At 38.2% G+C, this 24,974-nt stretch overlaps 1 protein-coding gene across 2 annotated transcripts in view; it reads left to right on the top strand.

The window, feature by feature from the left end:
• The window catches only part of LOC127431504 (microtubule-associated protein 4), a 108,349-nt gene that overhangs the window by 5,007 nt on the left and 78,368 nt on the right, over positions 1–24,974 (top strand). For both annotated transcript variants that reach the window (XM_051681944.1, XM_051681942.1), the window contains exons 2-3: positions 17,943–18,136; positions 21,975–22,025. In XM_051681944.1, the coding sequence (XP_051537904.1) occupies positions 17,962–18,136; positions 21,975–22,025 (226 nt within the window). In that variant the 5' untranslated portion in view covers positions 17,943–17,961. The remainder of the gene's footprint in view (positions 1–17,942; positions 18,137–21,974; positions 22,026–24,974) is intronic.

Below are 24,974 nucleotides of genomic sequence, written 5' to 3'. Positions count from 1 at the left end.
CTTTTATTTTGCCGGAACTTTTATTTTGCTGGAACTTTGAGTTCCTCCGGTGTGGTAGTTTTTAATAAGGTCCGCATTCTAAATGAAATGCTGAAATACTCGTGAGCGGTGATCTCAAAACTGCACTGGAGGAGATCGTGTGAGTGTTTACAGACGTTTATGCACTAAACACATCTGGTGCGTTACACTGGTCTGTAGCCATGCTTCATACACATTCACGAGAATGTTGTGATAACAGTCCATCATAGCTTACGTGGTTAAATGCAATGTAAATATAAACTAAAGTGATGGTGACAGCGCGATCACGACACCTCAGGACCAACTTTGGCATGTGAAATCTGAACATTAGGGCCCTATGAAATCTAGTTTTTATTTTTTATTATCTAGTTAAAATTCCGTGTTTTTACGCTTTATGTTCCCTGTATTCTGGGTTTTAAAGTTTAATTAAATTTTTTCATAAATTTTTTCATCTATACTGATCTTCACGGCACAGTCCAATAGAGCCCGACCGATATGGGATTTTTGAGACCGATACCGATTTGAGAGGGAAAATTCACCGTTTACCGATATGGTGGCCGATATAGTTAATTTGAGCTGGAATGAAAACAGACCTTTTCTATGTGGATTTTTCACCGATTTTGCACCGATATGACTATGCAAAGGTACTCAGAAGGCTGCTTTCTTAAATATTTTTTATTAAAGAATATTGGACATTATTATTATTATTACACATTGTCAACAATTTCTAGAAATGAACACTGAGAAAATAAAGAATAAATAAAAATACAATAAATACCTAAAGAAACATCAGTACTGTTTAGTATCAGTCAGTTGCTGACCATTTAAATAAAGAATAAATAAAAATACAATAAATAGCTAAATAAACATTAGTACTGTTTAGTATCAGTCAAATGCTGACTATAATAATACTGCCAGTCAGTTAGGGGCAGGTTGTATCACAAGAAGCATTTACACCTGCCGAGTCAAGACATAACAGCGGCAGCGGTGTTACACCGTATTCTGCTATACAAGTTCAGGGGAAACTTTCAACGGTGGAAAACCAGACTTTTAAATATTACATTTTATAAATGCAATGACTGGAATTGTTCAGTTGAAGGGGGTACCAAACTGTGAATCTTAAACAAAACAGTTTGGTGAATACATGTTTACTAATTAGCTTCCACTCAGCTGACAAGCAATGAAAGTAGCTACGTGGTTAGCTAGTTAGCTATAAGCTCGTTGCCACGGTGAGTAAAAGATGGACCAGCATTGCGTCTCACCAACTAGGTAACAACGTAGCGTGAAATCAACACTCAACAGACACAATCCACCACCGCATCGTTGTCTGCTGAGCTGCAGAAAGATGCTCTGATGTTTACCTTTCAATCTGCTACATTACTGACTGCACTGACAAACTGTAGCTGACTAACAGCAAACAGATGTGATAAACATGAGTGACATGGTTGTCAGGGACAGGGTTAATGTTATATTAGTTATATTGAAAATGGAAAATGATGGGGTCATTGTTTATTAACTTTCCAGTATGTATTTCATAAACTAGTTAGCAGCTTACCGAGAAGACACCGGTTAACTCTGCACCGCTTAACTCCGCCCTGTCTGCAGAGCCACGGTCAGCTCAGCTCTGTAAACAATGGAGTCGGAGCGCGCTCTGCTGGACAAACTACATTATGACACCAATTCTAAAGCATTGTTTTCTGCATTATATGTTCTGAAAAAATTTTTCATATCTGCGCATGTCGGTAAACATATACGCCAATACGATATATCGGTGAAAGGCTAATATCGGCCGACCGATATATCGGTCGGGCACTACTCGATACACATTCCAAGTCTTATTATTGAATTTGAATTTTATTATGTGTGATTCATCAGTGAATATTACTCAAAAGAAAACAATTGTTGGTTTCTGCAATCTTTCATCAAAGTGTAATAACTTGCTCTGCCTTTAAAACAACTTTCCATTGTTTTCCAACTTTTTCTGCTGATATCATCATGGCATTAAGCAATAATATCTTAGCCTAACATTCACGATTCATTCAAACCCCAATGTATTAGTTCTGCCCTACATTATTTCCTGTTTCATGTTGTCTTTAATTCTAGTGGATCTGCTTTTCCCTTCCATAAATCCAGAGCTTGACCATTGCAAGATGATTGTTTAGGTGCAGGGAATTGTTGGTTGTGTGTCTCAGGGGCAGATTAAGCTAATGAGATACAGCGAAGGACAAATTACTGAAAAATTTCATTTAGACGAGTGATTCACTAATAAACACACAGAAGACATGCATGTCCACTCCACTAGAGTGCCGGCCTCTCGAATAGAGTGGGTTTTGTGTCCCTTTCCCCTTCAACGGGACACTCATACACATGATAATGATGAGCTGTCACTGTATTTGTGCACAGTCAGCTCAGAGGATGTTAGATCGGTGAGATTTCTCACAGGCGTGTAACCTCTGATAGGCAGCAGTATTGCTTCAGCACAATTGTAATCATTCCTCTATGTTGCACGTTCATTATACGGGGAATTCCTGCACACTTTTATTCACTTTCACTTGTAGCTGCCAATTAGTAAACCAACCCATTCAGATGAACAAATCAAATTAAAAATCTTAAACTGTAATTCCAGAATCTCCCCGAGTAAATCAGCTCTATCTCCCTCTCTCTCTTGTGCAGCTCATTAAATGCTTGTTGAGTTCAGTGTGAGCTTGTGCAGTGCGGAAGCACATATTTACTGAACTTCAGATGTTACAGATGTATAAACCTGTTAACCCTCCTATGGTATTGAAAAATGGCACCTTCCTTGGGTATTTGCGGTCATTTTTGACCGGAAGGGTCAGATGTGTAATCCCCCTTTTATTTTATTTGTATTTTTTATTTTTTGTGGTGATGATGATGATGATACCATTTCAGAAATTTCTAGATTTTACCATTAATTTGGATATTCAAATAAGCACATTTTTGAAATAAATAATTAAATTCAGAGCCTACACTTCTGTAAGTTAAAACATGAAGGAAATATGAAAATGTGACATAAATTAGAGGCAGATTTCTGCCATCTGCTGAAAAAATATATAATTAACATGACTGGAAAACCATGTCATGCTAGTAACAGCCAGTAGATGACTGTAGTCACCTAATGTGTAGTCTGATGACTCGTTGTAACCTAATTTTATACTTTATCACAAGATATGCATTTGGATATATATTTAGACATTATCAAGCTATTATCTGTCAAAGTTTAGCATTTTAAAATGGATTTGAAGTGTCAGTTTTTGCAGTTAATGTCATTATAATTGCAATCAGACCTGACCATGGTGTTACAAACAGAAGACACAGAATAAGCATTTTTCTACCAATAATTTATTTTAAACATAAAAATGTAATAACTCAAAGAAAATGCATAATAATATCGAGAAAATGAACATCTAGAAACAGAAATGAACTGTAAAATTTTGAAAATTGAATTAGAGTATAAAACAGAAGAATCAGAGTAAACAACAGATGACTTGTAATGCCAACAGTTACCAAAAGATGGCTGTAGAGCTGCACTTATTGATGCCCTGGTTATGTGTGTATATCTGTTCTGCACTGAAAGTGTGTTATCGTCTCACCCCTTCATTTCAGAGTGTGTGTGTTTAGCATTGACTGATTTATTTGCTTTTTTTTTCTTTGGACAAGTGTAACAAAAGCTCTGTGTTATAGTCTCACCAGTTCATGTTTGTTTGTGTAAGTGTGTGTGTGAGTGGGTGTGTATGTTTTGCACTGATAAGCCACATTTTATTTTATGTTCAGATGGCAAATGGAGAAAGTCACTAAGTCTTGTACTGCTCAGATAAAGGAAACATTTATTTATTTATTTGTTTGTTTCATTTTTAGCCCCTTTTTCTCTCAATTTGGAATGCCCAATTCCCACTACTTATTAGGTCCTCGTGGTGGCGCGGTTACTCACCTCAATCCGGGTGGCGGAGGACAAGTCTCAGTTGCCTCCGCTTCTGAGACCGTCAATCCGCGTATCTTATCACATGACTCGCAGCATGTGGAGGCTCATGCTACTCTCCGCGATCCATGCACAACTTACCACACCCCATTGAGAGCGAGAACCCTTAATCGCGACCACGAGGAGGATACCCCATGTGACTCTACCCTCCCTAGCAACCGGGCCAATTTGGTTGCTTAGGAGACCTGTCTGGAGTCACTCAGCACGCCCTGGATTCGAACTCGCAACTCCAGGGGTGTTATTCAGCATCAATAAAGGAAACAATTTTTATAAATGAGGAAAACGTTTTCGGTCAAAAATGACCGAATACCATAGGAAGGTTAATCTGACATACAAATGCCATTTTATTGCACATCTGTAAGCAAGCGATGTGATAAATCTATCACTGCTTTTTATAAACAAGAAGGCTGTTTACATTGCAAGCACTTAAATTTGGCGCAGTCTAGTTTTGATTCGTGACATCGTGGCGCTCCCTCATAATACAGCACCTTTGACAAGAAAGGCAGAAATAGCAAAAATGCTTTGTGTAATGCTACCAGTACTACTCTGCTGCAGAATAAGAGAAACGCTTAAACACACGTTACATCTCATCTACATCTCTAATGGGGCTTTTCCACTGCGCGGTACAGCTCGACTCGACTCTGCTCGCTTTTTGGGGGGTTTTCCACTGTGGATAGTACCTGGTACCTGGTACTTCTTTTAGTACCACCTCGGTCGAGGTTCCAAGCGAGCCGAGCCGATACTAAATGTGATGTCAAAACCCTGCAGATCACTGATTGGTCAGAGAGAATCGTCACTACCAGCGTCACTGGATTTGCGACACGGGACATCATCCCGCTAGTTTTAAAGTTAACAACAGCGACAGCAATATCATTTGTTCACACGACTTTCAAATTGTAAAAAGAAATGGCTGTGCGCAAAACCACGCTGAGAGCGAAACAACGTGAAACAAAATAGTCTTTCAGGAAGTGTCTCAGCTGTTGGCCGCACACGGCTACCACCGGACCTACCAACAGTGTAGGGAAAATTAAAAAAAAAAACACTTAAGTGACTACAGAACCATCAAGGACCACAACAGCCGGAGTGGTTCAAACAGAAGAAAGTGGAAGTGATTTGACCAACTGGATGCTATTTTTGGCAAAAGACCGGCGAGCAATGGGGGGGAGAGTGCCCTGGACTCGGCCACAGTGTTGTTGGGAGTCCACGATGGAGGATGCTATGTTTTGTTATGTTAAATCTATATTCTGCTTGAAAGCTTCATTTTATTTAGTTGACCAGCTACTGGAAAGCTTGCTTCTAAAACAACCAGGCCAATTTAACTGTTACATTTGTGTAAAATCACCATGCAACAACTGCTTTATGCAGCACAATGAGCTAGTAGCTAACAGTCGTGTTATTGTTTATGGTCAGTAATGTTTGTGTCACGTTTAAGATGATGTCATGGCAGTAGAGGCGGCGCAACTATGACGATCAGCCTAAAATCCCACCCACGTTGAGGCTGCACTAAACTGCAGTGGAAAAGCAAGCTCAGAAAAGTAAAGCGAGCAGAGTCGAGTTGAGTCGAACCGTAACATGCAGTGGAAAAGTGCCATAATAATGCATAATATGAAAATATATCTTTGTATTTCCAATGCATTTTGTCAACACAAAACGGTCATTTTTAATGTAACTGGTGAGAATTTACTTTAACTCTTCAAGGGATAGTTCACCCAAAAATGAAATTCTGCCATTATTACTCGCCCTCATGTTGTTGCAAACCTGTATGATTTTCTTTCTTCCATGGAACTCAAAAAGAGATTTAAAGGAGAATGTTAGTTTCAGTCATCATTCACTTTCATTGAATGGAAAAAAAGATGCAGTGACAGTGAATAGTGACTAACATTCTGCCTAAAATCTCCTTTTGTATTCCTTGGAAGAGAGATTTAAATGAGCTTGACGACCTCAGTAATGATAACAGAAATCAAATGTTTGGGTGAACTGCCCTTTTTGTTAAAGTGTTTATGAAAGGTATCTGCCAAGAACAACAACATAAGGGTAAGTTAGCACATGATTGCATCACGTCTTGCTGGGAAACAAGTTACTGAAGGCCAGAATGTTGGCTACATACTTCAGAAATCATTCCATCTGAATAAAACGAGGTAAGAATTGAGAAATGTAGCCCCCTGTTAGATTTAGGTGAAATTGTTTTCAAATTTCAGATGTTTTAGTATTACAGATTTTTTCCCCCAACAAAACTGACCTCCCTACCCATAACCTTAAACCTAAACCTAAGCAATAGTGTCATAAAATGTCATTATACTGGAACAAGCTTGTAAATGTAGTTCATTATGTAATGCAAATGTTAGAATGAGTCATGCGCTGTAGTAAAAGTGTTTAGATGTCATAAGATAGCATTGTGTGAGGAACAGGGTGAAAAGTACATGTGTATGAACATGATAATATGCCGTTTTACTTGTGATTTGTTGTTGTAGCGCCTCTAATGTTCATTTCACCTGGAAACTTTCAGGATGCATACAACGAGCAACATGAACATAACTGAATAGAAAGTGAACATTCAGTATAAATATCATGAACGCTCTGGGCAGAATGTATCATACTTTCTCTGAAGTAATGCTCTAACCGGTGCTGTGACATTGCCTGGGTGTGTTTTCATAAAACTTTCAGTGAAATTGAAACCATTTGTCTCTAATATTATTAAAGGAGAAGTGCTGATAAGTCTATTTTGACAGAGGATGTTCTTGCTACTCTTTAAATCTGATTTAGGGCCCTGCGATTTCCGTGAAGTGGAAAACACGGACAGAATTGTGGGATTCATTTATAAAATAATTAACTTTAAACACGGAATTTGAGTTATTTGAGATTTTGTTTTATTTTGATTAATGCACAATTAATTAAACATCACAAATATGTCCTAGTGTGAACTGCTTATCCTTAGTCGTAATATAAATTAAAATACTTGTAAGTGACTGTACATCACTTGAATTCTATATTAATGTGCTAATGATTCTTTTAAAGCCAACGAAAACAAACCGGCTGGATGCATTATTTCATTAATATTGAAAACAAAGCTTAAAACATAAACTTGCATAAAACTTTAACATTATTCTTTATTGCCTTGCAAGTAGCACTGTTCCTTTCAGGAAATACAAATACTGTTGTAAATATTTTTTTATTGACAAATGTAAGTGGTGGTTTTAGATGCTCTGATTTGGGTCAAATCACTGTAACACACAGCTTCAAGTGGCTTATTGTTGTATTTTCTCACGGTTGTGTAAAACAGGCTAGATACGAAACAAAGGGTTAAAGAGTTGATCATTGACTGCTGTTGGTTGATGGTCATCAGATGACCCGGGTAGAGGTTAGAGTTTGGGTAAATGGTGTCTTTGTGCAGACTGTGATAGACACAGACGCAGTATGTGTGTTCAGTGTGTGTTCGATGTGTGTTTAGTTGAGCTGTGCTATGATTATGAGTCACGGTTGAGTCCCTCTCCAAACCTGCAACACTGTCACACCAGGGAATTCCAAGAATCTCTGGAACGTTTGGGAGGCTCTCGTACATCCCTAAGGCCAGAAACATGCTCGACGCAAGTGCGCAAATGCGGATATGAATGCTTGTCCAATGCATTGCGAGTTTAACATGCTTTCTTCCATTACTGTGGAGTTACAAACTTTAGTATGCAAGGGGTCAAATATCTGTGCCATTAAATGGATGTGTTATTAGGGCCCAAGCACTGAAAGTGCGGAGGCCCTATTGTTCTTCTAAGGATTTCACCTACAGTCACCAAAATTAGTACATATGTAGTTCTCATAAAGCCAAACAAATTTCATACTCGCAGTCAGTACCCCCGCCCAACAGGAAGTTGGCCATTTTGGATTCTTTGAAAATCGCAGGCTCTGAACTTTTAAATACTCCTCCTAGGGGATTCATGTGACTTGCACCAAATTGGTGCAACATCATGCCAAGACATTGAAGATGCCATGGCGAGGCATTAAATGAATGGTGAAAAATGGGAAACAGGAAGTGTCGCATATCTTTTATGTGCAATGTGTGATTTAGCTCAAAATTGTGATGTATGTTTAGTCTTGGGTGCTAATCACATGGATTTGACTATTTTGGATCACAGTCATAGCGCCACCACCTTTCAGCAGAATGTGTGGCTCTTACAACAGACTTTAAAATAGTCCTCTTATATGTACTCAAATTGCTTCAGAATTGTTTAGAATAATGTCAAATGCCAAATGCATGTGTCCACCTTGCATTGTTTTCCGAAACCCACAAGGTGGAAATGGACCAGTTGTGTTTGGGCAGCTATATTTATTCATGAAGCTAGCTATTAACATGTCAACATTTTAACAAACTTTAACTTGCTCAACAAGATTCTCTTTAAACTGGTGCTCCACCAAGACTGAAAAATAAAACTGTAACTAGTTTGTGCTAATACCTCTTTAGCGCCACTTGTAGGAACCCAGAGAATTGCGTTCTGACACAATTCCGAATGCAGCGACATGTAAAGTCAAGCTTGGGCCTTATTTACTTTTTGTGTTGGCTTTATTCAAGCCACAATCTACCTTTAAAAAAAAAAAAAAAAAAAAATGTATCAATACTGTATAAAGATAAAACTCACAACTACTGTACTGTAGTTATGTTAGCATAAATTCTGCTTTAACCCTTTAAGCTCAGATTGGCCCATCGAGAAAAAAATTATCAAAATATTAATAACTTCAGTCTTGACCAACACAAAATAGGTATCGTTTAAAGCTTAGAAGCTCTACTTTCCAATGCATGTAGACATTATGACCAAAACTGAACAAGCGCTTTTAAATTAGCAGACAAATCAGAAGTATTCCATTTTGATAATTTATTAATAATTCTGCACTCTACATATTATAGTAATCGGTAAAGACATCAAACTCATCAAATAGCCTTGTTTAATGTCATTGGAAAGCTGTCAAAGAGTAGAATACAACCAACACATTTGTTTTACTCACAGACAAAAATGTAGTGAGTGATGGCTAAGTATATATCTTTGACATGTTACATGTAAACAGTTGTTTCTAATAAGTGCCGTTTGTGCGTATAACTTCAGGAAAATAAAAACAACATACAATATCACATACCGTTACTTAGAGAAGGAGATTCCCGTTAAAACGAGCCCACACACAACGTAATCATTATCGTAAATCATTAGATAATCCACATAATGTGCTATCTAGCTCAATGAAATCTCGTTACTCATGCTTGCATGCTTTGTAGAGAGAGCATATCTTTAGTCATTGTTGTATGTGCATGTGTAATTAGCTCTTATGTACAATTATTATGTTTTATTTGTTTGGTGAGGCTTTTGGACACTTAGAGACGTTTTTGGACGTTTTTAAAAAATGTTTTATGCTATAACTTTTGATTGCTTTGTCGTATCAACACAAAATTTTACTCAGTTACAGTTGACATGAACAAAACAAAAGCAGTTTTTTGGAGCCACCTAATTTACTATCAGCCACAACATTAAAACCACCTGCCTAATATCATGTAGGTCCCCCTCGTGCCGCCAAAACAGCTCTGACCCGTTGAGGCATGGACTCCACAAGACCTCTGAAGGTGTCCTGTGGTATCTGGCACCAAGACATTAGCAGCAAGTCCTGTAAATTGCGAGGTGGGGCCTCCATGAATCAGACTTGTTGGTCCAGCACATCCCATAGATGCTCAATCGGATTGAGATCTGGGGAATTTTGAGGCCAAGTCAACACCTTGAACTCTTTGTCATGTTCCTCAAACCATTCCTGAACAATTTTTGCAGTGTGGCAGGGCGCATTATCCTGCTGAAAGAGGCCAATGCCATCAAGGAATACCTTTGCCATGAAGGGGTGTACGTGGTCTGCAACAATCTTTAGGTAGGTGGTACGTGTCAAAGTAACATCCACATGAATGCCAGGACCCAAAGTTTCCGAGCAGAACATTGACCAGAGCATCACACGGCCTACCTTATTCCCATGGTGCATCCTGCTGCCATCTCTTCCCCAGGTAAATGACGCACATGCACCCGACCATCCACATGATCTAAAAGAAAATGTGATTCATCAGACCAGGCCACTCTTCTTCCATTGCTCCATGGTCCAGTTCTGACGCTCACGTGCCCATTGTAGGTGCTTTCGGTGGTGGACAGGGATCAGCATGGGCACTCTGACCGGCCTGCGGCTACGCAGCCCCATACGCAGCAAGCTGCGACGCACTGTCATGCTCTGACACCTTTCTATCATGGCCAGCATTACGTTTTTCTGCAATTTGTGCTACAGCAGCTCTTTTGTGGGATCGGACCAGACAGGCTAGCCTTCGCTCCCCACGCACATCAATGAGCCTTGGGCGCCCATGACCCTGTCTCCGGTTCATTGGTTGTCCTTCCTTGGACCACTTTTGGTAGGTACTAACCTTTGCATACCGGGAACACCCCACAAGACCTGCCTTTTGGTGATTCTCTGACCCGGTCATCTAGCCATCACAATTTGGCCCTCGTCAAAGTCGCTCAGATCCTTGCGCTTGCCCATTTTTCCTGCTTCCAACACATGAAATTCAAGAACAGTCACTGACCAGGAAAATAAAAAATGGCACTCAGTGTCAAAGAGGTTGCGACCCCTGATCTATATCATTAAAACATTTGGAAAGTTTTCTTTAAAATGATACCAAACAATTGACCCAAAAAATATATATATATATTATTATTATTTTTTATTTTTTTTTGTCTAGTTATAAGCCTTTAATTTTGGGTATACTACAGAAACAGGAAATCTTTAAAAACAGCTTCAGAGCTTAAAGGGGTAAAGGTTATCTCAGTCTTAAAATATTTTCTTTGGGCATGTTTCCATCCTGCTTTCAGTGGTTATTTTAATTTCATTCATCATGTCGTGTTTTAAAATGTGTGACTGTCAGCAGAAGCAAAAGCAGAAGTTACTACAGGAATAGAGAACCAGACTGAATAGAATATGACATTTTGAGATGTTGTCATTAAGCTGCACTGATGCATGGAATAACCTTGTACGTGGCTTGATTTCAAGTGCCCTTCACAAAGACGAATCTGCCCGATTCCAACCTAGATGAAGCACCCCCAGATCATCACCGATCCTCCACCTGGTCATCTAATGATTAGACGGAGACCTGGAGAGGCCGTCAAGCCACCCACTGTGAAATTTGGTGGAGGATAGGTGATGATCTGGGGGTGCTTCAGCAAGGCTGGAATCGGGCAGATTCATCTTTGTGAAGGACACATGAATGAAGAAGTGTCCTGGAAGAAAACTCGCTTCCTTCTGCTCTGACAATGTTCCCCAACTCTAAGGATTGGTTTTTCCAGCAGGACAATGCTCCATGCCACACAGCCAGCTCAATCAAGGTGTGGATGGAGGAGCACCGGATCAAGACCCTGTCATGGCCAGCCCAATCAGACCTGAACCCCATTGAAAACCTCTGGAATGTGATCAAGAGGAAGATGGATGGCCACAAGCCATCAAACAAAGCCGAGCTGCTTGAATTTTTGCGCCAGGAGTGGCATAAAGTCACCCAACAGCAATGTGAAAGACTGGTAGAGAGCATGCCAAGGGTTATTCCACCAAATATTGATTTCTGAACTCTAAGTTAAAACATTAGTATTGTGTTGTTTAAATATGAATATGAACTTGTTTTCTTTCCATTATTGGAGGTCTGAAAACACTGCATCTTTTTTATTATTTTGACCAGTTGTCATTTTCTGCAAATAAATGCTCTAAATGACAATATTTTTATTTGGAATTTGGGAGAAATGTTGTCAGTACTTTATAGAATAAAACTAAAATGTTCATTTTACTCAAACACATACCTATAAATAGTAAATCCAGAGAAACTGATCATTTTGCAGTGGTCTCTTAATTTTTTCCAGAGCTATATATATATATATTCAATTATTAAAAAAATAAATAAATAAATAAAATCAATTTTTTATATACTTTATATATATTTATTATCTAGGCCGTTGGTTATGTACAGTAGTAATGTAGTAGCAGTATTGTTCTCTAGTCCCTTATTCGTGGTGAGTAAAGTGTGTGTCGTCACTAAAGGTTGAGTGAAAGAGAGTGTGTGTGATTCTCAGATCAGATAGTGTTTGTTTGGATTCCTGACACACCCACAGTTCAATCTCAACTCATGTGCCGAAGATTATAAAATGTGTGTGAGCAGCATACCTGTGTGTGCACGCCTTTATACACACCAGTGCTTTGTGGTAGAGTGGTAGATTAAACAGGCTTAACTCTATCAATGGCCAAACACAGACAAAGTGCACACACACACACACGACTGTTGAATAGAGCTGTGTTAGTTTTGCTTGGAGTATATCAAATTAAATTGTCCCGTTGAACAGCCGCTTTACCCCAGTTTCCTCCTTTGTTCAAACTTGATGACTTCTGATGCGCTCCAGCTCATTTTATTATGCTTACATCCAAAATAACACTAACTGCTTTATCCCGAGACCATAGGTCCTCTCAGTATAGTCTTGCGTTGTTAAAGTTTTACCTAAAAGCGTGAAGTCTGGTCCACATTGCAGACCTTCTTACCGACAATTTATGTATATGATGTTTATTAGCATAATTCAACACAACTCTAGGCTGTTATAGTTTCCAAGTAAGATAAACAATCAAAGATAGTTAGCACATTTTTATAGATTCCAGTTGATAGTAACAGGTGTACATGGATGTACTGATTCTCATATCGAAATCTGGCCCAATACGGCGCTAATGTACTTGAGCTCGTAAAAAATGCTCCGATACCAAAAACCGATACCATTTGATGTAAACATTCATCGCACAAATTAAAACCCAAAAATGTCCTAGTGTGATTATTAAACCGCAAAGGCTGCAATTTAATGAAATAAATATATACAGTGGCAAGAAAAAGTATGTGAACCCTTTGGAATTGGCTGGTTTTCTGCATTAATTGGTCATATAATGTGATCTCAACTTCATCAAAGTCTAGACAAACACAATGTGCTTAAGTTAACACACAAACAGTTATAATCTTTCATGTCTTTATTAAAAACATCCCATTAAACATTCACAGTGCTGTGGAAAAAGTAAGTGAACCCTTAGATTTAATAACTGGTCAATCCTCCTTTGGCAGCAAAAACCTCAACCAAGCATTTCTGGTAGCTGCAGATTAGACCTACGCAAAGTTCGGAAGGCTGGGTCACTCCAAAAGTTGGATTTTTTTTTTTTTTTTAATTTTTATTTGAAGTCATTCTGTAGTGGATTTACTAAGATATTTAGGGTCATTGTCCTGCTGCATCACCCAACTATTTCTGAGCTTCAGCTGGCACACAGCCACCCTGACATTATCCTGTAGGACATCTTGATAAACTTGGGAATTAATTTTTCACTCAATGGAAAACAGTCCAGGCCCCATAGCAGCAAAGTAGCCCCAAATCATGATGCTCCCTCCCCTTTAATTCACAGTTGGGATGATGTTTTCATGTTGGTATGCGGTGCCCTTTTTATGCCATACATAGTGCTGCATGTTCTTCCCAAACAATTCAACCTTAGTTTCATTAGTTCACAAAACATTTTCCCAGTAGTGTTGTGGAGTATCAAGGTGGTCTTTGTCAAACTTCAGGTGTGCAGTAATGTTTTTGTTGGAAAGCAGCGACTTCCTTCGTGATGTCCTGCCATGAACACCATACCTGTTTAATGTTTTCCGTATAATAGACTCATGACAGAGATGTTAACCGGTTCCAATGATTCCTTCAAGTCGTTATCTGTCACTCTAGGGTTATTTTTTACCTCATTGATCATTCTGCAGTGTGCCCTTTGAGCCATCCTGACTGGACGGCCACTTCTAGAGAGAGTACCCATAGTACTAAATCATCACCATTTATAGACAATTTGTCTAACAGTGGACAGATGAATATCTAAGCTCTACATGATAACTTTGTAACCCTTTCCAGCTTTATGCAAAGCAACAATTCTTGATCGTAGGACTTCTGAGATCTCTTTATTGCGAGGCATGCGTCGCGTCAGCAGATGCGTCTTGTGAATAGCAAACTCAAAATGTTTGAGTGCTTTTTATAAGTCAAAGTAGCTCTAACCTACACCTCCAATCTAGTGTCATTAATTGGATGCAATGTTTGCCAATTCCTGACTCTAATTAGCTTTAGTTGATGTCATTAGCCTAGGGGTTCACATACTTTTTCCAACCTACACTGTGAATGTTTGAATGATGTATCCAAAATGTATAAGAACAATACAAAAATGTGTGTGTTATTGTAACACATTGTGTTTGTTCATAATTGTAACTTGGATGAAGATCAAACCAGATTTTAAGACAAATTTATACATAAATGCACGTAATTTCAAAGGGTTCACATACTTTTTCTTGCCACTGTAGTTTGCATGTGCTGCGCGCTTTAAATGTAAACGCTTGTGTTGTGCCGACTAGTATTGTCACAATGCCAAAAGTTCAGTAGTGGGTACTGAAATCAGTAAAATTTCCCCCTTCTATATATTAATTTCAATACCACAGAAAAAATAGTTAATATGCTATTGAACACACTCCTTTAGCCTATTAAAATGTTAAATTTCAATATAAATTATTAATTAAAACAATGGCACGTTTCCTTCGAGTGTTTTTGTAATTAGGTGAATTGTTTCAAGTTTATTAGCAGGACTTCTAAATTCTATATATGTTTTCCCCAAATTTCACATTTTCCATTTTTTCTTTCTTTCTGATTACAATTCCATGTTTTAAAGTTTAATCAAATTTTATCGACAAAATCGTGTCTAATCGCATGAATCCAAACTTTTATCAAATGAAAACAGAACAATTACTTTTCAACAAGATTTGTTGGCATATACAGTCTAGATACTTATTTAATCAAATAGCAGCCGTTTGTGGTTTATTAATTGCATTGGGTCACGTAGCAACTTGCTTTTCCGGAAGTGAGAAGCTACCGTCAAAAACACACAGAAACGGAAAGGGCTTCAAAATAAAAGCTTCTGCCAAACTAAAAGCTCAATTTAAATGGAAAAAAGAAAAGTATGACAGGTATATATCACTACTGTATAGTTACGTAATATTCACTGTAATACTAATACTACTACTAATAATGATAATAATAATAATAAATAGTAATTGTATAATGTTTAAGCAATATCTCACATCTGTGATGCTCTGTTACACAGCACTTTATTTGACAAAAAATATTTTAATTTGTTTTCATTTGGATTGAAACTTCATTTGATAAAAAAAATAAATAAAATAAAAATTCAATATTATGTTAAGTTTTGTTGGTCTTTTTTCATTTCATTAAAGTTTTAATAAAATAAACTGTTGATATGGAATTAAAAACAAACACCGAAAGGGAAGTATCGGTACTCATTCTAAAAATATATATAGTATCGGGACATCTCTACTATTGTACAACGACTTTGAACGTTATTCATCAGATTTCAGAGGCGGAACTAGCTTGTTTTTTAATCAGTGAAAGGAGTAGCGCGAACAGGCAGTCCCGCCCCAAATTCATGCCATTGATTGAGCCAGATATGGACATGTCTTGACACACTTGACACTTCAAATGTCTTGAAACTAAACGAGTGTGTAATATTTGCTAAACACATTTGTCATTATACTCCGATGTGTCATAAACGTCTCAGACATGCTGAAGTTCATGTCTGTGACCTCTTGATTGTGTCATTAAACACCAGATTAATGCTGGCTATTTGGGTAAACAGGAGGTTGCTTTCGGCTGTTTTTAGCCGTTCATTTTAAGATCTGATTACAATGTCACCTCACAACAGTAATAATGATGTCATGAAATTCTTTAGTTGTAGTGTGCAGTACAAGTGCAACAGCATAAGGTCAACACTGCCTGCTGCTGCTGTTGTCATAACACCTAATACTCACACCCACTTCCTGTCTGAAACCCCCTTCTCTTCCTCCAAGGAACATTCTGTTCGCCTCACTGTGGTAACTCGCCTTTAGAAGGCACCTCACAGTTTTTATGTTGTCACAGGAAAGTGACAATTTGATTGTAACTCGAGCTGTGCTGTTGTTTTATGAGGTCGAGTTAAGTTGAATTCCTTCCAACAGTGTGTGTTGTTTTCTCTCTCTCGTTATTTTATTTTTATATGTATATGTGTACAGTATGTATGGAGAGAAAGACAGGCTGTTAAAGTCTCAACCTACATATTTTTCTCACTGAATATTCCATTTCACTTTCAAATGTGTCGTTTCATGTTCTTTAATGTTTAAAGTTACAATTTCATTTAGAAAAGGTGCACAAAGACAGAACTGTTGCTTTAGGATAGCTCTGTCCTTTTTAATCAGAAGTGTGTGTGTGTGTGTGTGTGTGTGTGGATGTCCGTCTATCCTCTGGACTGTGCGTCCCACAGCTGTAATCCCGCTCTGATACACCGCTGTCACATGTTTAATCTGCGTGATTTAGGATCACACAGGCCGAATGTCTTGAGATTACATGTCTGGGGGAGACCAAATTAAGGACTTTTTAGGTACGTTTCACACTTAAAAAAACAACAAAAAAAACAACAAAAGTTGATGAAACAAGAGCACATTATTTCAGAATTACACCCTGTTACACCGGACGCTCGCATCGCTTCGAAAGCAAATATATCCCATTATAATCAATGATGTTGTTCACACTGGAAGTGTCCGTTACGGCGCATCGTGCCAGCAGTAAACGGATGTCCCATTTCATTTTGCGATGCACACACTGGCACTACTCCTGCCAATAACAGGTTAGTTAGTTAGTTAGTTAGTTAGTTTTGGCCCGCCCGGTGTAGACAGGGAGTTAAAGTGTAATCTAGAGAGTATCATTAATTTTTTTTTTTTTTTTTTTTTTTTTTTTTTTTTGGGATATTCTCCCAATTTGGAATGCCCAATTCCCAATGCGCTCTTAAGTCCTTGTGGTGGCGTAGTGACTCGCCTCAATCCGGTGGTGGCGGACGAATCTCAGTTGCCTCCGCATCTGAGACCGGCAATCCGCGCACCTTATCATGTGGCTTGTTGAGCGCGTTACCGCGGAGACGTAGCATGTGTGGAGGCTTCACACTATTCTCCGCGACATCCACGCACAACTCACCACGCACCCCACCGAGAGCGAACCACATTATAGCGACCACGAGGAGGTTACCCCATGAGACTCTACCCTCCCTAGCAACCGGGCCAATTCGGTTGCTTAGGAGACCTGGCTGGATTCACTCGGCACACCATGGTTTCAAACTCACGACTCCAGGGGTGATAGTCAGCGTCAATACATGCTGAGCTATCCAGGCCTGTGATATGATTAATATATAAAAAAAAAAAAAACATAGTAAGGATTTCCTTTTTTTACCAAAATTAAGTCAATATGGGCAAACATGCTCTACTGCCAATAGAAAAGTTTTTCAAGAAAGGGTATTCACCTACCACCCCTGGAGTCACGAGTTTGAATCCAGGGTGTGCTGGGTGACTCTAGCCAGGTCTCCTAAGCAACCAAATTTGCCCCGGTTGCTAGGGAGAGTAGAGTCACATGGGGTAACCTCCTCGTGGTCGCGATTAGTGGTTCTCGCTCTCAATGGGGCGAGTGTTAAAATAAAGTTCAAAAGTATAGACACAAGACGTGAAAATATGTGTGTTAACATGATTTTAGTGTGATAAAATCACTTACCTTTTCTGATTGTATTTTGATAAATCGATCAGCCCCAGTCTGGACAAATAATGAGGCATGGAAGAGATTAATACGAAAAATCATTAATTGTACACTGAAAATGTGGTATGTCATCAGGGATGTTCAATGCATACAAACACATACTGTGCACTGTATTCATGCTATATACTTCAAAAGTAGTATGGTAGTATGATACATCGAACATTTAATTACTGTGATGTTGAATAAAAATGAAAGTGTTGTCCACTCTTTCTCAGCTCTGTTGCAGTGGGAATCATGGCAGACCTGAGTTTGACCGACGCTCTGACCGACAGTGTTCCCCAGTCTGATGTGGAGAACATGGTGGAGAAGGATTTTGTGGCCATTCTAGAAGCCGAGAGCTTTGATGATCAGATTGGAGAGACGGTGGGCAAAACAGACTACATCCCACTATTGGACAATGACGGCAAGGGTGAGTCTGATCTGTGCTGATGTTTAACAGGTTCATTTGACCCAGTGAAAACATCAGACAGGCCATGAATACAACGGTTCTCTAGTGTACAAACATAATGCCATACAATGTGCTTTGTCCAGTTTTGTGTTACAACATGCTTTGATTTTTGGAGAGTTTATGTGAAGTTGTCTTGTTCTGAACTGTTCGTAAAACGATCTTAAAGGTGCTGTAAGCTATTTTGTTCATGGAAAGGTATGCAAAAAATCCCAGAAAGATATTAATGAAATAAGTTTCGAGAGATATCTCGCCGGTCTCTGTGACAGCTCTAGACTCTGTAAACAACAAACAAAAATGTGTCCGCGGACAATGGCACTTTCGACTTGTAAGTCATTTTGCACGTTCTCAAAGTATTGTAGTTGCAGCGAATTATTGAGGCTTAATGCCATTTTTAAGCCATGTTGCTCATAACAGTTGCCAGTTGAGGGCGCTATTTTGCTGCTGTTGTTTTTAACAACCGTTTCTGCATGATGTCAGTCTCAATAAAGCTCATTTCGCGTCTTTGGAGTGCGGGGTTTTGGAAAGAGGGGGTGTGGCTAATCCAACGGTTCAGTCTTGTGGAAGTAGAACTGCTAAAATCGCCTAAAATCATAGGATATTTAGTGTAGTATTTTACCTTTTATTCCATTGAATCAAACTACAGAGCAATTAAGCCAAAGGACAATTATTGTACTGTATGTAAACATAGCATTTATGAAATTACAGTATTTCAGTAGTATCTTATTAACTAACGAGATTAGCGCATTAGCATCAGACAAACACATTGCTAACTAGGGGTGGGTAAAAATATCGATTTTTACAGATGCATTCCAATCTTCATTTGATCGATCTCAATATCGATTCTTAAATCCCAAGACTGATCTTTTACCCTGTGCGCAACTCTCGCATTTGCAAACAAATTTAGATTTGTCATTGAATAAAGTCTATTTTAATACCCTTTGTGCAAAAACAAAAAATAAACATTTATTTATTATCAGGCATAGCACAGATGAGATAAAGCCATTTGAGTCTCTCTCTTTAACATGCGCTCATCCACAGACGCTCTTTACAGAAATGCTGGTTTTCTTAAAGAGACAGTACCGTTTTTTAGCACGTCTTCAACGAATCGATGTTAATACCTGTAAATAATACAAATTATGCAATTAAACAATAAACATGTAACAAAATATAATATGTGCAATCTAATATTAGATTTATCGATTGAATGCATGGATTTGTATTGAAAAGGTCAAATGTAACCAAAATGATGAGAAAGTAATAAAATATTATACAAGTAAAAGTAATATTTTCATAATGTACCTAGTTGGAAGGTCCCCTGTATAATTAACGACATCAGCCTGGAGAGAATTTATTTCATATGTAAGCAAAAGGGACATTATAACTGAAATAAACTCATATGAATCGATATCGAATCGGATTTACAAGCTTTCGATTCCGATTCCATATAATCTAAAAATCTAATAATCAATACCCAGCCCTATTGCTAACTGTGAAATTAAAATAAAGATATTTTTTAATACATTTAGCAATCATTTATCTCCCATTTTGGTTTTATAACTAGGTAGGTATGCACAATATATTGGAGACCATATCAGATAGATATAAAAACTGTACTAAACAGTTATCTGTTTTTTCTTTCTTTAATGTATGTTAAAATGTTTTTATGCCTGAATCAACTTGGTGTAAATGGTAGTATAGCTTTAAAAAAATATTGACCATTATATCGGACTATTCAGCCACAACATAAAAAAAAATTGACTATTATTATTGAACAAAATGTCTGTATCTGTGTGTCCTCGCTTATAACCACAGTACCCAAGCTAAACTCTGAATATTAGATTTTTACATTAAGTAAATCAATTTTAAAAACTATCGGCTGATTAATCTGTTATCGGCACCTTAGTTACTGGTATCGGCAAAATCCAATATCATTCGACCTCTGCTGAATATACTTGTAGAATCAACCTTTATGTTCTGTTTTCCTTGTACATGTTACCATATCTCAATCCATATATTTCATGTGCAATTATTTAATTGGTTAAAACAAGAGTTGTTGTGGGACTAATCACCTAAGGTGGCAAGAAAAAGTATGAAACCCTTTGGAATTACCTGCATTTATGCATAAATTTGTCTTACAGTCTGGTTTGATATTCATCTAAGTTACATTAAAAAATGAACACGGGGTAGCTCAGTGGTAAAGATGCTGGCTACCACCCCTGGAGTTCGCTAGTTCGAATCCCAGGGCATGCTGAGTGACTCCAGCCAGGTCTCCTAAGCAACCAAATTGGCCCGGTTGCTAGGGAGGGTAGAGTCACATGGGGTAACCACCTCGTGGTCGCTATAATGTGGTTGGTTCTCGGTGGGGCGCGTGGTGGATGGCGTGAAGCCTCCACACGCGCTACGTCTCCGTGGCAACGCGCTCAACAAGCCACATGATAAGATGCGCGGGTTGACGGTCTCGGACGCGGAGGCAGCTGGGATTCGTCCTCCGCCACCCGGATTGAGGCGAATCACTACGTGACCACGAGGACTTAAAAGCACATTGGGAATTGGGTATTGGGCAAGGCTAATGACATCAACTAAAGCTAATTAGAGTCAGGAGTTGGCAAACCTGGCATCCCGTTAATGAAACGAGATTGGAGGTGTGGGTTAGAGATACTTTGACTTATAAAAAGCACTCAAACATTTTGAGTTTGCTATTCACAAGAAGCATCTGCTGACGTGGAGCATGCCTTGCAAAAAAGAGATCTCAGAAGACCTACGATCAAGAACTGTTGCTTTGCGTAAAGCTGGAAAGGGTTACAGAGTTATCGTGTAGAGCTTAGATATTCATCTGTCCACAGTTAGACAAATTGTCTATAAATAGATATGATTTAGTACTATAGGTACTCTCTCTAGAAGTGGCCGTCCAGTCAGGATGGCTCAAAGGGCACACCGCAGAATGATCAATGAGGTAAAAAAGAACCCTAGAGTGACGGATAAAGACTTGAAGGAATCATTGGAACTGGTTAACATCTCTGTTCATGAGTCTACTATACAGAAAACATTAAACAGGTATGGTGTTCATGGCAGGACATCATGAAGGAAGCCGCTGCTTTCCAACAAAAACATTTCTGCACACCAGAAGTTTCCCAAAGACCACCTTGACACTCCAAAACACTACTGAGAAAATGTTTTGTGGACTGATGAAAGTAAGGTTGAATTGTTTGGGAAGAACATGCAGCACTACATATGGCGTAAAAAGGGCACCGCATACCAACATGAAAACATCATCCCAACGGTGAAGTACGGTGGAGGGAGCATCATGATTTGGGGCTACTTTGCTGCTTCGGGGCCTGGACCGCTTGCCATCATCGAGGAAATAAAATGATTTCCCAAGTTTGATGAGATCACATTTTATGACCAATTGATGCAGGAAACCAGCTAATTCTAAAGGACTTACATACTTTTTCTTGCCACTGTACATGCACCCTTTTGTCTAGCACTTGTCTTGACAGATTGTGACAGAACTGAAGCTCTTTTGTCTCGAGATGAAGGATGTAAGCAAACAGAGCTCTCCTGTTTAAATAAGCAGTGATGTTCATTGTATGTATTTTTGTGAAATAAGGGCCGGCCGCTCCTGTGTTTGATGCTGGGTGATGTGAATATTTTCATGATTTCTATCAGATTGTTGATTTAAACAAACTGTGTGTTTGTCAGTAATCTGGTATTTGCTTTTGAGGTTTTACCCATTCAGACACCTTTAATTGATAAGTCCTTTTGTGTGTGTTTCTTGTGTGTGTTATGTGTGTGTAAGCAGATCCAGATACAGTAGTAAAGAATGGACAACAGGAAGGGGCTCAGAAACCTGGTAAGAGACACGTCAGAATTTGTCTACGCCCTGACTCATTTTTCACTCTGTTTTTCCTCTACCTTTTTGGTTCAGATTTATATTTTAGTTTGCTTGTTTGTTCATTCTCATTTTTAATTTCATTGTTTTCTGTTGGTTTGTTTTGGTTGGGCAGAAATCCTGGTTAACTCTCAAGATGCATTTATTTTATGTATTTTATTTACCGTGCTGCCAGTTTGCCCGATAGGCTTCCGTTGTAAGTGTAGTTACTGTAAACATATTTTCTGTTTGTTTATATACAATACTGAGACACCTGAATCTGTCAGTGGTAATCAACAGTACATCACAGATGTGGTTGGTTATTACAGTGGATTAAAAATGTTCATGAGGTGTGATTGTTGAATTGAGAGTGTTGAATCACCCTTGTACATTTATGTACAATAGTTTGTCAGATTGGGTAAAACTGTCTTTATAGAGCACAACAGTGTGGTTTTGGAAGTATAAATCCCATTAATTTACTCCATAGTGAAATTGATTATTAACTATAGCTTATAAATGTTTAAAGACAGAACTACCGTGAGCTCTGAGGTTGTTAATCGATGGTTTATGCATCTATTAAAGCCATCAGTCCACATTATTTTAACTTAATTAAAAAAAAAAAAAAAAATCAATATTAATAGCAGTATTCCTGGTGAGAAAAATCCACCAATCAGAGAACGTTGGTCGAACAAAGTGCGCCAAAAGAGCTCTGCAGCGACCGCCCACTCCCATGATGCACTGTGAATGACACAATGAAACTCCTCAAACTATTTCTATATTTGTATATATATCTGAAAGTTCGTAATGTATTGATTCACTTCAGAGCTGGTTGGTTTGGTTGATGGCTTGCAACTCTTATTAAGGATTTTATGAAATCCCTATGGACGAAACGAATGGGGAAAATACATCTGAAACCAAGACGGCTGAACACCCAAATATCTATCACGCAAATGTGCCTGTCAGTTATCACAAAGCTTGAAAACTAAAATTCCGACGTGCATTAAGTGGTGATCAGAAATGCAGTTTTTGCTGGTAATCAGTATCTTGAGCTTATCGAGTATCTCGTCAAATGTGTGATTATAGGTTCCCTCCACATGCACTTAAAAAAAGACAAACTACATTCTACAAAAGTTTTTTTAATCATCAATTTATCCTCCAGTGGTTTATTTTCTTGTTGCTTTATGTTATCTGGTCAGCTCTCGTCATGTCTCGTCATAGCAATGGTGCATGCTGTGTTTTGTACATGATTTCAGCTCGAACTGTCAAAGCTGTTTGCTCTTCTAAACTCATTGTTCATTTTAATTGACTAAGACCTGTTCCGTTTCAAAACTCAGTCATTGCATGCTGATATTGTCAGTACCATATTTCGGAAAAAGAAGCTTATTCATCTGGACGCTGGAGTCACCGCAGCTCTAAGTGATTTAGATTTACTTCAGTTTATTTTTTTAATAAATGTCTCCGCTTATTTTACATGATTTGTTAGTGCACATTATTCTGAAGAGAAAAGTTTTCATAATCTTTCATCAAAATGTAATACATTTTTAACCTCTGGAAGGGCATATGAAGTGACAACATTTATTCTGCTGATAGTCTACTAATAATAGCCTAATATTCACTATCCAATCAAATCCCTATGGATAAAAACAAGTCCCGCCCACATTATACATTATTGTTTCACTTAGAAATGCATTATGGAATGCCGTTTCATGTTGGGTCATTCCGTGTCAACATTTTATTTATTTATTGATTTTTCTGATGAAGATGAAAGCCAAAATATTAAATTCCATGGATGAATATTTACTGAGTAATCCACTATTTTGTAGAGGGGGGCAAAATGGCAATTTTCACCTTTTGATTTTGGAGCAAAATCACAAATAAAAAAAAATGCCTGTAGAAAGGTGTCAGCATCATTATTTTATTGTTACACAGAGATTGGTAGATCTGTTACTAAAACCAGTTGACTTCAGCAATCCTTGTTGCATTATATGCCAATGGTGACCATTCAGATATGGGGAAAAAGCACTTTTCGTGTTATTTTTCCAAAGTTGGCGTGCCTGTAACTCAAGAAGTATTAAAGGTGAAGTAATATCCTTTCAAATTCTGGTTCAGAATAAACTTTTCTTTTGGTGTCTTCATTTATAAGGACCTTTATGGTTCAGTCCCAGAGATATGGGGCTCTCAATGTGGCACCAAGTGCAAATTGTTTAATTTTACCTATTTTCAGTGGTCGAAAACCACATGTGGGTCACTTTATATAAAGCTGATACTTATTGTATTTATAGAGGAATATCTGAAGAAAAAATAATGCTGAAACTAGAAATGTACCTTTATTTATTCAACAACCATTTCAGTGACCATCATTTGGTTTTTGACCACTGAAAATGTGTACAATTCAACAATTCGCACTTGGTGCCACATTGAGAGCCCCATATCTCTGGGACTGAACCATAAAGGTCCTTATAAATGAAGACACCAAAAGAAAAAAGTTTATTCTGAACCAGAATTTGAAAGGATATTACTTCACCTTTAATACTTCTTGAGTTACAGGCACGCCAACTTTGGAAAAAGAACACAAAAAGTGCTTTTTCCCCATATCTGAATGGTCACCATTGGCATATAATGCAACAAGGATTGCTGAAGTCAACTGGTTTTAGTAACAGATCTACCAATCTCTGTGTAACAATAAAATAATGATGCTGACACCTTTCTACGGGCATTTTTTTTATCTGTGATTTTGCTCCAAAATCATAGGTGAAAATTGCCATTCTCTACAAAATAGTGGATTACTCAGTAAATATTCATCCATGGCATTTAATATTTGGCTTTCATCTTCATTTATGTATTTCTTTCACCAGAAAAAAAACAAAACATCAATCTAAATTTTGAGATGGGGACCTCTGGTTGAGTTGGCACGGAATGACTCTGTAAGTT

Source organism: Myxocyprinus asiaticus, chromosome 41 (assembly GCF_019703515.2).
Source record: "Myxocyprinus asiaticus isolate MX2 ecotype Aquarium Trade chromosome 41, UBuf_Myxa_2, whole genome shotgun sequence".
Lineage (NCBI taxonomy): Eukaryota > Metazoa > Chordata > Actinopteri > Cypriniformes > Catostomidae > Myxocyprinus > Myxocyprinus asiaticus.
This window is presented reverse-complemented; position numbering and strand designations above follow the sequence as displayed.